Below are 15,403 nucleotides of genomic sequence, written 5' to 3' on the forward strand. Positions count from 1 at the left end.
TCAGATGTTGCTGCATGCATATGTCAACTATTGCTCTGTTACTGTAGCCTCCTGTGTGATAAGTGTGATGTGTTTTACTTTTAACATGCAGATTATATTGTGATAAGCAGCATCTAGCATCAGCTAGTTAAATACTGTTTATGGAGTGACCTTTTCTAAAAAGTGTTGGGAGATTTGATTAGTAATATTTTCATGGGTTCTTTTTTTCAATTTATCTGAGTGAAACAGATTGTTGAAATTATGAAACAACTATTCAAAGGATAAAATACAAAATTTGTGATTAACGTTGATAGAATAGGTTTGTATCTACCACATGAATTGGTAGAAATTACCAGAAAGCAGGAAACTTTGGAATTACAAAGTTATCCTTGCATTTTTTTGGGTTACTGTATCAATAGGACTGGTATTTCATTGAAACAATTTATAAAGTTTCAGAAGATAAACATTGCCTTTGATGTAAAAATCAACCTTGTTGTAGAGAAACAGTTTATCAGAATTTATTGGGTTTTGGAATTCATCTTACAACTCTGTTTTAGGAATTCTTGAGGAAGTTTCATGAAAAAAATGGAAAGGATGAGGTGGAAGATTAGACTATTGCCAGCTGTTTCTTGCTACAGTGTTAATATTTGGCCAGGAGCTCTTTGTTAATCAGCTCTGAATTATGAAGATTGCCAAAATTATGAAATAGGCCATAATATTTTGTTGCTATGTGTGATATGAAAAAAAATGCATATTAGAAGTTTAGTTCACATAATTTATTTACCAGTCAGGATTAATTATTTTAATTTCTAGGAATTACCATTTACATGTATTTGATATTTTCTTCATAAAAACATTGAGTACTGTAAAAATTGCTTTAATTGAGAATATTATATGAAGCAGTGAATTTTCAGATATCAGAAATTTAGTATGGAGTTTGAGCATCTATATATTTTTTTAACTTTGAAGAGTGAACCTAAAATGCCTGTGTTGAATTGGGCTTGGCTTTTGGCTTTCTAACAAATATGGAAGTGAATTTGAATACAGATAGCTATGACAGAGGCCTGTTTCTTCCAATACTGAATCAATGCATTCATCTTCTCCAAGTCTACAGCATCAACTCCAAACAGAATGTCCATTTTTTTCTTTTGCTTAAGTTGTGCTCTGAGTTGCATGCTGTCACATGCAAACCATCTGCCTTGCCATTGCAGCCTCTTGGAACTGAAAGTTAAAGGATTTCATACTGAAGATGCCTAGAGGAAAAATTGAAGTCTTTTCTATGACTAGACCTGCTTATAGAAGCTAAAGTGAATATCTGTAAGCTAATTGTTGGGACAAAAACAAACAAAAAAGACCAGACAAGAAAAAACAGCCAACACAGTGAAAATCTTGATAATGAGTCCCATGCTTTTTATCTTCTGCTAAAGTCAAGATAGATAGTTAGCAAACAACACCTAGCTATACCTTTCCTTCTTATCTTTTTCTTTTTTTTTTTTTTTCTGAGGCGGAGTCTCGCTCTGTCACCCAGCCTGGAGTGCAGTGGCCAGATCTCAGCTCACTGCAAGCTCCGCCTCCCGGGTTCATGCCATTCTCCTGCCTCAGCCTCCCGAGTAGCTGGGACTACAGGCGCCCGCCACCACGCCCGGCTAGTTTTTTGTATTTTTTAGTAGAGACGGGGTTTCACCGTGTTAGCCAGGATGGTCTCGATCTCCTGACCTCGTGATCCGCCCGTCTCGGCCTCCCAAAGTGCTGGGATTACAGGCTTGAGCCACCGCGCCCGGCCCCTTCTTATCTAATATAGGAGGAGCAATACCCCAGATGTCTCATTTTCTGTCTGAAATTCCTGGAAAGAAGTCTTACTTGCTCAAACCCAACCCAATAAGGTAATGTTATTACATGAAGACAAAACTGGAGGCAGAGTTTGATAACTCCATAATGCTAAAAACTGAAGCAACAATTCCATTTGGTTAAGATAGTTTCTAGAATAATAACTTTCATACTTCTCTTTGGATTCATCAAAGTGGCCATGAGCATCTTTTTCTTTGGCTTTCCAGAAGATTGAAACTTTTCTCAAGACTTCTGACTCAACACTGTGATACGCAGTTATCAATTCCAAGCTGGCTTCCTTTAGTAAACAACTAGAAGTATATCTGATGAACAGATGAACCTGCATTTGTTTTGAACACTGGTGGCTTATGATTATATTGAACTATTAAGATCATATCATCTCAATCATCTACTCTTTGCTAACAGCCAATGTTTTGGACTTCTGATTTCTAAATGATGTAGATACTTGAGGTCTGAAAAAAAAAACTTTTCTGCTTTAATTCTTATATTATTAAAAGTATTGAAGTGGCTCATTCTTAGCAGCAGAAATTGTAGAGATGAAGTTATTGAAGTTACAGATGGAACCAAAAGGTAACTTTCTTCCATGCGAACTTTTCTTTAAACAAATATCAGTAATCATTTTTATGAGCAATCAAGAATTAATAGAAGAAATATATTTTTTTCAATCTGTGATGTAAGGATTTTGCAGTTAAGTTTTGCCTGGATTCTGATTTTGGAAGATTTCTCATTTAGGATGAGGCACAAAGCTGTTAAAATTTCTGGACCACTCTTTAGAAAAACATACAGAATCTTGGAAAGTTTTCATCAAAGGAGGAGACCTAGAAGAAATTTCTCCCATTAATTTCTCACCTGAATACCTAGAGTATTTTTTTTCTGGAATTTTACATCCAGATGCTTTGGTAATAGATTATTAGAGAAATACAAGAAATTATGGATATAGATTGTCTTTTTATTTGAGGGCATACTAAATATGCCAAGGAATGAACTGCTTTTAGGTTCCTCAGTTTCTTTTATGGTTAAATGGATAGTACCGTAATACTTGAATCTCTGCTAAGTTATATTACAGTGGTTTATCAGTTTTACTTTTTTTAAAAAAGCATTCTTTTAATGGTATGTGATAATCATTAGAGTACTAGGTTTCTACATTGTTAGTATTCTAATGCAGTGTTTTTTTGGCTAGCATGTTTAAAAAATGTTACTGTTAATATTGTGTTTGTATTGCTCAGTTGTGTTTGTCTAGGTCTCATGCAATTATTTTAGTAGAATATAGTTTTTGTCCAATTGGAAATAACTTCCTAATAGTAAAACTCATGGCATCTAATCAATACTATCAAAAATAGCAAGTGAAATTTATATAAGGTAAAATTTAACTTGATAATATGATTTTAAAAGTCCTTCCCTTTCTTTTATGCAAAATACTGTTACCATTAGGTTGCGCTGAACAAGGGAAAATTCTAAGTTTAGTATTTTTGTTATGATGCTCCAGGAAATTAAACTATTTGATAATGTAAATTTTGTTGAATTCCATGTATTTACCAGATCCATTAAATAATTTTTTATACCTTTGTTTATATTTACTTATGTGCAGCCTTCTCAGGATATAAACTTGCTTGCAGTATGTTTTTGCATGTTTGTTTTAGATATAGAGATCTTTTGGCCTTCTCACTCCGTTTTCTAAAACACTTTCACTTAATAGTTTAGTTTTAGATTATTGCTTAATAATTAAACTCTTGGCCAGACACGGTGGCTCACGCCTGTAATCCCAGCACTTTGGGAGGCCGAGGCGGGTGGATCACGAGGTCAGTTTGAGACCAGCTTGGCCAATATTGTGAGACCTCGTCTCTACTGAAAAATACAAAAATGATCCAGGCGTGGTGATACGTGCCTGTAGTCCCAGCTACATGGGAGGCTGAGGCAGGAGAATCACCTGAATCCGGGAGGCGGAGGTTGCAGTGAGCTGAGATTGTGCCACTGCACTCTAGCCTGGGCGACACAGTGAGACTGTGTCTCAAAAAAAAAAAAAAAAAAATAAACTCTTAACTTGTCTAATTGATTTGTTCAGAAATGGTAAATAATTAAATGGTATTCTGTGTGCTGATGAATACTAGCTATTATGAGTGGTTATAATTTAATTGAATTTTATTTACTGAGTTGTTGGGTTGAGTTGGGGTGAAATTTATACCTTTGTTTCTTAAATATAAGTTAACCATTTTCCTTAAGGCAGGAAAATCTTGTAAAAAGTACCTTGTTTAAAACTTGTGAATTCAAAGACATGTTGTCAATTTTAATTTAACATAGTTCCTTTGGGTAAGTTTGTAGCTTACTTATATAGTGGGCACTGATGTGTTAGCAAGGCAAAAATATATGAAGTTGTTTTGCTAGACTATTATTTAATTTTCTTAAAAAAATTATTTTTTCAAGAACTAGAGTAAAAACCTAAACATGATATTCTTTATATGTTTTTGCATGTGTGTAGTTTATAGGTGAGGCAGTGATATTCATTATATAATTACACTGTTTTATGAGTTTCAGTTTTCTAGCTGAGTTGAGACTTTGTCCAGACAACCAGAAGCCAATTGTTACTATTTGGTAAAATAATAATAATAATAATAATCTCCCAAGAATATTGAGGTTGCGATGGGGTGATGGCAGGAGTGGGGAAAGAAATTGCATGGATCATTTTTTGTTTTATCACATTGTGGTATATTGTTTTCTTGGCATTATAGATGCCAGAGTCGAGTTTAACATTTTTCTTACAGATGGAATTAGGTCATTCAGGTAATTGTTTCATATCTCAGTGGGCCATAAAGGGAAGAGTAGGGTTGTTTAATTAGTGTGAACACAAAGCCTGGTTTCTCTCATAGTATTTTACGCCCAAATATTAACATCTTCTGAAATATATTTTATTCCACCAAGCTGTTTTAAACTACAAATTCACAGAAGAAATTTGCTGTTTTTGTTAGAATGGGCAAATGAAGAACTTCCATAAAAATGAAAAAAGTATGTTTGTAACACATTAAATAATCTTATAAAGCTCTGTGGTTGTTAAATTTATATGTAATTCTCTGTTAATCATTTACACTTAATTATTTAGATCTTGTTTGATGAGTTCTTACAAAATGGCATTGGCATCCAAACATCAATTACCTGTCTTATTTAGACTACCTGATGTCTACATCGTAGGTGTGTCATATCACATACCAATTTTTTGTAGTGTTACTGCCATTAAAAAATTGCTTTTCTGCAAATTAACCCAGGAGAAGAAACTTAATCATTAATAGGCTATTTGATTATTTTCAATTTCCACACATTTCACCAATTTTGTAGTCTTCCACATATTCTCTGAAATACAATAGTGACTGGAAAACTTTGTGTATCTTGTTGTTTTCTGATTATGATAGCACGTGGTATTTCTATGAATTCTTGTATTGCAGACATTTAAAAAATTCAGTATTGTAGTTCTCCTCCTTGTATTAACCACTTCTTTATGGCCCCAGAATTTGTACATTAAATTGGCTTTGACAAGTAAAGTCTATATTTGAAAACAGTAACATCACAAAACTTTAATATGACAAGCCTTGAATTTTGATACCTCTCCTGTTTCAGTACAGTATTGAGGCAGTCTGTCAGATAGAATATGACTAACTATATGGGCCTGTTTCCACTTAAACATGTTTATTGGTGAGTTACATCCTGGATTCTGAGCTTTTTGTTTTTTCATTTCTTGTAGCTTTATTGGTTTGTTTCAGAAGGCTTACTAAACTATAAGAAATTGTGAAGTTCTTGCCAAGTAAATACTGCTGTATGACTAGAGAGTTGTGGAAAACCATGATGCTTAAAATTCTGTCTTGGATACATTCTGTGAGGGTAGAATTACAAATGATTGGTGACTCCTGAAGTTTTCCACGGATAACTTGTTTGCCCTTGTAGCAGAAATGATTTGTACATGCCTGGAGTTTCATTTGCCCTTTCTGCTTTTCCTTTCTGCTCTGGAACATTGAAATAACAAAATTCGAGTGACTTACTGCTTTTCTAACTTGGATTTTTATAAGATTCCAAGTGTGTAGCAATGCTATTTTAAGTTCCATATTAAGATACAAATAAGATTTTAAAAAATGAAATTTGGCACAAATTAATTTATGGACATTCCTTACTTTTTGTGAGCATAGGAAGTTTTCATATAGTAAAACTATAGAATTTGGGCCTTTATTCTACATATCAAAAGGAGGAAGGTGGTTATAACTAATTATATAAGCCAGAGTCCAAGATATCTCTTTAAAGAAATAATTATTTTTAAGTATTTTAAAAGTCTTGGCATAGAGTATGTGAGCTATAGATAATTTGTGTTTGTTAAAACTGGTATGGTAAAACCATGAATTTCTAAGACTTCCATATTAACATGTGTGCATACAACATATAATTTCTTTGCAAAACAATTCTATTTATTTAGCAAAACTGACCTTTATTATACAAGGAGCTTAATTAGAACTTTTTGCTAAGGCTGGCCTTCCCTCCAGAGTTTTTGAATTAGTAATATTTGTAGTATATCTTAAGGAATCATCTATGAGAGTAGAAATATCTGCTTTTTTTCTGAACTGATATGGTTTAGCCATATTTCTCCTAGCAAAAATATTAATTGCTTTTTTTTACATAAACAAATAAATACCTTAAAGCTAGATTTTTATCTTTAACATAGAAATTGGGTGGCCCAAAAGTTGTCTGCTTCAGTCATTCCCTCCCCCATCCTGTTCTTTAAATTTTAAAGAATTAAAGGCAGTTTATTCAATACAATTGTTATATTATTATTAAGGGATTTGAATTAAGTAATACTTAAAAAGAGAGTTTAAAAGGAGTAAATTTTCAGTAGGGACTAGTACCCTTACTTAACTTCTGCTGTGGAGATGGGATTAAAAGACCCTTCTCTTTCTTTCCCTCACATGCTAGGTATATAGCACATTCTGACCCAGAGGTTAAATACAGAGGACTTATCTTGCAGAGGGATGAGGAGAGACTAGTCATGCCTTTGGAAAAGATAGAAACCTGACTTCCTGGTTTTTGGATAATAGAGATATATATCAGTGTAGGAAAGCACCATCCACCCACACCCACACACACACACCCACCCACCCACAAAGTACACATTTACACATTGCTTACAGGGTTGCCTGGACACAAGGGAAACAGTTTCTTCAGAAAATGTAATCTGGACATTAATATATTTGCATTGTTTGCTGGACTATTGTATTATAGCACATAATTCTGTTGGGACTATGATTTTTGGACATTCAACTTTTCAGATGTGTCTTTTTTTTTTTTTTTTTTTTTTTGAGACGGAGTCTCGCAGTCGCCCAGGCTGGAGTGCAGTGGCCGGATCTCAGCTCACTGCAAGCTCCGCCTCCCGGGTTTACGCCATTCTCCTGCCTCAGCCTCCCGAGTAGCTGGGACTACAGGCGCCCGCCAACTCGCCCGGCTAGTTTTTTCTATTTTTTAGTAGAGACGGGGTTTCGCCGTGTTAGCCAGGATGGTCTCGATCTCCTGACCTCGCGATCCACCCGTCTCGGCCTCCCAAAGTGCTGGGATTACAGGCTTGAGCCACCGCGCCCGGCCAAACAGATTCTTTTTTTTTTTTTTTTTTTTTTTTGAGGCGGAGTCTCGCTCTGTCGCCGGACTTGAGTGCAGTGGCCGGATCTCAGCTCACTGCAAGCTCCGCCTCCCGGGTTCACGCCATTCTCCTGCCTCAGCCTCCCGAGTAGCTGGGACTACAGGCGCCCGCCACTTCGCCCGGCTAGTTTTTTTTTTTTTTTTTTTTGTATTTTTAGTAGAGATGGGGTTTCACCGTGTTAGCCAGGATGGTCTCGATCTCCTGACCTCGTGATCCGCCCGTCTCGGCCTCCCAAAGTGCTGGGATTACAGGCTTGAGCCACCGCGCCCGGCCGGGAGTTATGTACTTATTTTAAAAGACTTTAAGGATAGGCCGGGCGCGGTGGCTCACGCCTGTAATCCCAGCACTTTGGGAGGCCGAGACAGGCGGATCACAAGGTCAGGAGATCGAGACCATCCTGGCTAACACGGTGAAACCCCGTCTCTACTAAAAAATACAAAAAACTAGCCGGGCGAGGTGGCGGGCGCCTGTAGTCCCAGCTACTCAGGAGGCTGAGGCAGGAGAATGGCGTAAACCCGGGAGGCGGAGCTTGCAGTGAGCTGAGATCTGGCCACTGCACTCCAGCCTGGGTGACAGAGCAAGACTCCGTCTCAAAAAAAAAAAAAAAAAAAAAAAAAAAAAAAAAGACTTTAAGGATAATGTTAGACAATTGTATGGTTTCTGTGCGTGTGTGTGTGTGCGCACGTGCGTGTGTGTGTGTATTATTTTTTGCTTGCCTTATTTAGCAGTTTTAACATTTGGGTATTCCTAAAGTTTTGAATCTTTATCTTTTCAGAATCTTTAGAACAAGATGTTCTTGATAATAGTACAGAGCAGACAGATGACAAAATGCCAGCTACAGAACAGACACACGAAGGGATTGAAAAAGCATCTGACTCAGAGGAACCAGAGGAGAAACAAGAGACTGAGAATGAGGAAGCCTCAGTGATTGAAGCCAACTCCACAGTTCCCGGAGCTGATTCTATTCCTGATCCTGAACTAAGTGGAGAATCTTTGACGGCAGAGTAGTAAATGCTTCCACGTGCCTTCAATTGGATATTTATAGTCTTGGTGATGTCAGTTATTGCTTTTTCGGTGGCACTTACTTTTTTTGCCCCTCTAAGGGTATGCTTGTGTATCATTTGAATTCAGATTGCCTAGCTATTTGAACATCTCAAAGTTATATATACTGGGTATTAAAATTAAAAGCAAGTGATATCAGTGAAGTAAGATCCTTTTGAATGTACAAAGACCCATGCTATTGAGACAGGTTTTAGATATTTTTTATCTATTCTAAAAGTAAACAAACGTGATTGCCTTCTTGTTTTCTGTATGTATAACCTGTAAATATCCATTTTGACATAGGAAGAACTTTGGTTAAGAGTAAGTTCTCTAATGGTGTTTGTTTTAAGGAATGAAACTTGGTTAAGATTTTGACTTTCATTATTAAAAATTGATAGAATTTTAGCTCCTGAGATATTTACAACTGGGGGAAATGTCTATTTAGGCGTTTACATTAAGTGGTATGAAACTTGTTATTGTTACTACATAGGCACTGTTACAAATTCTCAATAAGAATGCGATGGAACAGTTAGGTAGAACCGTAACTACATAGGCACTGGTACGAATTCTCGGTGAGAATGCAATGAAACAGTGAAGTGCAGTGTTTCTTTTTGATGTCTTTTATTTTACAACTGGGCCAAAGGCACATGATGTATATAATTAGTTTATATTTACACATTAGCATATAGGAAATATTTCTGCACTTGACTGTACTTGAATTCTGAACATTATTTATACATGTAAAATGATGATATATAAGTGAATTTTGTGCTCTTGTTTGTATTTTATTAAGGAAAATAAAAATAATCTGGCATCAGTTTCATTTTGCTAAATATCTAGTCTTCTTCAAACAGTATCTTGGTGGGTGACTTGGCTGCCTGAAAAATCTTAGGAGGAATAGCTCACAATACAATGAATCTGTAGATTCTTCTTAGAGCAAATTATGATACTTTTATTCAGACTTGTTTCCTTTCTAGTTAAGACAAATAGTGACATTTAGAGGTTTTAATCAGAAGTTAGGTTTTTCTGATTCAGGAACATCTTAGGCCAGGCATTTGTAATTTTTAACTTTGAGAAAAAAGTTTTGTGAGAATAGGATGTGGGTTGCTGGTAGTTAATTGGATTTAATATTTGTATTAAGGATTAACTGGAAAAAAATGTGTCTCAGTGCTAATTCTTGGACCTTTAATACAGTGTGCTTATCTGTTACGGCCTCCTTTTATCTCTCTTCTCCAGTATTAAAAAAAAATGGAAATCAAGTTATGCTGAAGGGAAAAATATACCTGTGTAAGAACGGTGTGTCTGGCTAATGTTTCTAAGTTGCACACAGTTTATTAAAAGCTGAACAAAACATTTTTATCATTTAAAAATCTTTTTATGATTTAATATCTCATATGTGACAATTTTTTTTTTTTTAACTCAATCTGTTAACAGTCTGGGACATCTTAGTATAGTAACCAGAGTTTTTGAGCCTACCGTACTGGGCTTAAATTTCAGGTCTGTAGTCTTGGGCAAGTCACCTAAACTCACTGAGATTATTTTTTCACCTGTAAAATGGGAAGAATTATGTTTATTTTTGAAAGGTATTAGGATAATTAAAAATAATGTAATGTGCCTAGCACAATACCTGATAATGGTGGCGTTGGTTCTTATTAACATCTTTAAAATATGCAAGGACCGTAAGTTTTTCCTCTTGCAGATGAGGAAATTTAAAAATAATATGAACATGTAATTCAGCTGCTCAGATTCAAGCCAATGTTTTTTGCATCAACTTTTCTTTATTGTATGTATGTGTATAAATGCATAGATTACAGAAATAGGAAACTGAAACTCTATAGAATATAATCTTTTTAAAAATAATTGCGTCAGGTTTTTTGTATGTTACTTACCCATATGGAGTTTAGTAACATCTTGCTTAGTCATGTTGTTACAAAACGTTCAAATTCTGATATACATTGCTTGAAAATGAGTGAGTACCTCAGAGAAATTTGATAGACTCAAACAGATAGTATGACAAATACCTTTGAAAGAAATATAGAGGAAGATTAAAAGAGGATTAGTAAAATTAATGCAATAGGTAACATGTTTGTGACCATATAATATCCTTTTAGATACAAAAGCTTATTTTCATTATTATTATAATAAACAGTTAATGGTTGAAACAGTAGTAAAATGTCCTATTTTGATTATTAAGACTAGTATAAATGAGGAAAGCCAAACTCTTAAATACCATTAACTAGAGTGATCTTAGCTTCCTTGCTTACAATTGCTCAATGGGTCATCATCTAAACTCTTCTATGTCCAGAGCATGATCTACAAACATGGTCTAGCTTCTGTCTCCATCTTCCGTCCATCATTGTGCTATAGCCATATGGAACTCCTTTCAGTTTTCTGACCATGCCCTTTCCTGCCTCAGATTTCAGCTTAAATTTTCCCTCCTCAGAAAGATGCCTTCCCAAACTCCCCATCTAAAGCTGGCCTCTACCTTTTACTCTCCATCATGTCACTCTCTACTCACCATTCTTATCACAATGTGTATTTGATTTGTTTGCTAGTTTACTGTCTTCACAACATAGTGTCTGTTTGTGCAAGGGTCTTATTTTTCTTATTCACGTCTGAACCTCAAGGGTGTAGCACAATGCTTGATGCATATTGTGTGAATAAATACTTTGTTGCCAAATCCAGTGAAAACTCTCAGTTCTTGTTTCACTGCTTGGCGGTATTGACGTTGTTGAATACTCTTTCTTTGAGACGCTTTTTTTCTTTTGGCTTTTCACATATCACACTACTATTCTCTTATTTCTCTGGCCTCTTGCTCTCAACCTCCTTTAAGTGTTGGTATTCCTTAAGTTCTACCTAGTGTCATCATTTCTTCATTCTGCATATTCTTTCTCTAGGCATTCTTCTCAACACCAATGGACTTACCGTTTGTCTCTCTGAATCTCAGATCTCCAGCTTTGATCTGTTTCCTTTACTTTAGAGCTATATATTTGCCTGCCTACTGGCCTATCTCTCACAATCCATATATTCAAGAATGAATACTATACTTTGCTTCAAACCTTCAGAACATTCAAACCGTTTGTTTCTCATCTAATCAAATAGTTTCTCTCTAAGCCAGAAGCTGTAAACTCATCTCTTTTCCCTTTATTCAAACTGTCAATTTTTGTCTCCTAAACATCTTCTAGTTATATTCTCATTTCTCTATTCACATCGCATTAATAATGATGATAAACATTTGCATTCTTATTCTGTGCTAGTCAACATGCTAACTGCTGTATATATATTATTTTATTTGTACTTTGGCAAGAATCCTGTGAAGATTTTTATCTTTGGACATATAGAAGAGAAAGCTGAGTTGTAGAGAGAATATGTATTTAAGTCCGTTTGAGCTACTATAACATAATACCACAGACTGGGTAACATGATGAAGAAAAATTTATTTGACTCACAGTTCTAGAAGCTGGGAATTCCAAAGGCATGATGCTATCATCTGGTGAGGGCCTTTGTGCTTTGTCATCCCATGCCAGAGGCAGAAGGGTAAGAGAGGGCAAGAATGAGCAAGAGATAGAAGTTGCAACCTCAAGCTCTTTTATAATGAGCATTAATCCATTCATGAGGGCTTCACCCTCATGACCTAATTATCTCCATTAGGCTCCAGCTTCCAATGCAACAGTTTAGCATACATTTTCAACACATGCTTTTTGTAGCATTCAAACCATAGCAGGAAGCAACTTGTTTAAAGTTGTATACCTGGTAAGTGGAAAACAGGGATTTAAATGTAAGTAAATGACTTCAGAGGATTTACTCTTAATTTCTGTTGTACTGCCTTCTAATTTTGGCCTCCATCATTTCAGATCACCCAAGCTGTCTCTTAACTGGTTTCTTTGTCTCCCACCTTGTGCACTTGCTATATGTTCTGTGTGCTGCAGCCTGAGTTTTTAAAAAATGGAAAATGAGGGGCTGGGCGCAGTGGCTCAAGCCTGTAATCCCAGCACTTTGGGAGGCCGAGGCAGGCGGATCACCTGAGGTCGGGAGTTTGAGACCAGCCTGACCAACGTGGAGAAACACCGTCTCTACTAAAAATACAAAATTAGCCAGGCGTGGTGGTGCATGCCTGTAATCCTAGCTACTCAGGAGGCGGAGGCAGGAGAATTGATTGAACCCAGGAGGCGGAGGTTGCAGTGAGCAGAGATTGCGCCATTGCACTCTAGGCTGGGCAACAAGAGTGAAACTCCATCTCAAAAAAAAAAGGGGGGGGGATGAATCATGCCACACCATTGCTTAGACCCTTTAATGACTCTTTATTGTTCTTGAAATGAGGTCCAAATTTACTAATAAGGCCTGCAAAGCCCTGTGTAATTTTGCTCCTAGTTATGGCTGGTATCTGCACCACAACTATGGCCACTGCCACCGCCCCCACCACACATTTTAAAAGTAACAATACTAGCGTTTTCTGTGCTTTGCATATACAAAGTGTTCTCATCTCCCAGCCTTCTTGAGCTTTTCCTCAGCCTGAGATACGCTCCCACTCACATAGACATTGGGGGCACTAAATAAAAATAGCTGTTTAATTGAATTGGAATCGTTCCACTTGGAACCCAAGTTTGGAAATTTTGCTACTTGTTAAGCTAGGCCTTTTATTTTTAAAGTTGCTATTTCTCATACAAACTCTTTTTATGCATTAGACACACACAGTCACTATTGTTACGGAGAACATAATTGTATCAGGAGAGCTATAGCTTTGGATGTGGGTGTGTGTGGGTCAAGGGAGTGATATTATGATTATATGATGATTTTCATTAAATATAGTATGCTGAGTTTCTAAAAATCCTAAATGACTTAGAAATGGTGCTATATGTGGTTTGTTTGACCCCTGCAAATCTCATGTTGAAATTTGATCCCCATTGCTGGAGGTGTTTGAGTCATGGAGTGGATCCCTCATGAATGTCTTGGTGTTATCCTTGCAGTAATGAGTTCTTGCTCTATTTGTCCCCCTCTGGAAGCTGATGGTTTAAAAGAGCCTGGTAGCCTACCTCCCTTTCTTCTTTGCTTCCTCTCTCTTGCTGTGTGATCTCTGCACACACCATCTTCCCTTTGCTTTCTGCCATGAGTGGTCTGAGGCCCTCACCAGAAGCCAAGCAGAGGCTGGCACCATGCTTCTAGTACAGCCTGCACAACTGTGAGCCAAATAAACTTCTTTCCCCTCCGCCCGCCCCCAACAAATTACCCAGCCTCAGGTATTCCTTAGCAACACAAATGGGCTAAGACTCAGGGTCATAGGGATAGCAGGCACCTGAGCCAAGCCAGAATGCAAGATGATTCGTATTGAACCATGAATTTTACACTGCCTCTCAATGTTGGTGTCAGCATTTAAGGTTATTTAAAAAATACAACCTTACGGTTATATAAAGTTTTATTTAAAAAATAAAACCTTGTAAGTCTACTTTTATTTCCAGTGGATAGCAACTACTTAATTGTCTTAAAACTTTTTTCTTACAATATTACTTTACAATATTACCTGTTGGATTTATTATCTGTGTACAAATCAGTTAGTTGAAGGGCCAAAGAATAAAGATAGTTTATGAATTATGAATAGCTATTTTGAAATGGTCATGGAGATTAGCTACTCTAGAAAATTGGGAGAAGATACTGTATTAAGTATCTGGTATAACTTCAATTAATTGTGAAAATTATAGCAGAGATCTAGATATAGTTTATGAACTCCTAAAGAGACATTAAAAGGAATTCAAGTACTTATGTAAAGATGAACTAAGGTAGAGATGGTTGTGAACTGGTGATCTGCTGTATGTTACAGTTATGTAATTTGACTTGTTTCAAAATTATTAAAGTTTTAAGTGTATGCATTCTACTGGTCAATAAGTAGATATATTCAGGCTCTGAATGTAGACAGATGAATATATAAATAAAGAAAAGTACACATGTTAGAAGACAAATAAGAATAAAAATTAAAATGGGTACAGAATGAAAACCTTATTAAATTGTATCACTCCATATATTATTTGTCTCATTCTAATTTCTTTCCTCCTCAGAAACTAATCTACATTTTCTACTTTAATGCTATTTTAAATGACTAAAAATTACTACATTTATTGAGTAGTAGGTATCCTGCCCCAGTTGCCCTTTATCAGTTTGCCTGTGTATGAGACTTAGATTCCATTTAATTTTCCATTCTTGGTCCTCCAGAGCATCTATTATACCTAGTTTAATTCATAATATTAATGGACTTTAAGAGAAGGAAACACCAGAACAAAGAATATAGTTCTATATTATTTGATGCTTTTTAAAACCTAGATTTTCTGCTTTATGCATTTTTCTCTATTTTTTTTTAAGTATTTATACTTTCCTTTTTGTTTGGCAGCAGAATTAATGGAAGTTGGAAGTACTCTGGAAGGATTAAAAAATGTTCTCAAAAATCTCCCTTGTAAATTAGACTTTTAAGTTTTTAGTCCAGGATTCTGTGAGAATAGGCCAGATTTTCAGCTGCCAAAGACTTTTACCAGATCCCTGGCACTTGATTTAGGAGAACTGGAAAAAATCATTTATTTTCATGAAAATAAATATTTTGAAGGGTGAAGAATGTGGGACATTAAATGTACATTGTTTGAATACCTTCTCTTGGTCAGGCACTGTATGCTAAGTACTTGCACACAGTTCTCACAACAACCGTGTGAAGAGATAGAATCCTGTCAAACAGATTAAATTCATTCCCCAAGACTATTTAGTTTATGGGCATTGCAAATGGAATCTGAACCTAGGATCTTTTAAGTCCATGCTGTTTTTACTACCTGTGAATCCTCTCCTTTGGCAGATGTAAAAAATAGATTAATGCTCTTTTTGGTTTTTCGTATTTTT

At 36.0% G+C, this 15,403-nt stretch overlaps 1 protein-coding gene across 5 annotated transcripts in view; it reads left to right on the forward strand.

Moving 5' to 3' along the window:
- The window catches only part of LNPK (lunapark, ER junction formation factor), a 91,343-nt gene extending 76,799 nt beyond the window's left edge, over window positions 1–14,544 (forward strand). For 4 of the 5 annotated variants that reach the window (XM_033231056.1, XM_033231057.1, XM_033231055.1 and 1 more), the window contains one exon: window positions 8,265–14,544. In XM_033231056.1, the coding sequence (XP_033086947.1) occupies window positions 8,265–8,497 (233 nt within the window). In that variant the 3' untranslated portion in view covers window positions 8,498–14,544. Of the gene's footprint in view, window positions 1–1,780; window positions 1,863–8,264 lie in introns of all 5 variants that reach the window. The other variant, XM_033231058.1, reaches the window with a different exon arrangement.
- Window positions 14,545–15,403: the final 859 nt, after the last annotated feature.

Source organism: Trachypithecus francoisi, unplaced genomic scaffold (assembly GCF_009764315.1).
Source record: "Trachypithecus francoisi isolate TF-2019V2 unplaced genomic scaffold, Tfra_2.0 Lachesis_group13, whole genome shotgun sequence".
NCBI lineage: Eukaryota > Metazoa > Chordata > Mammalia > Primates > Cercopithecidae > Trachypithecus > Trachypithecus francoisi.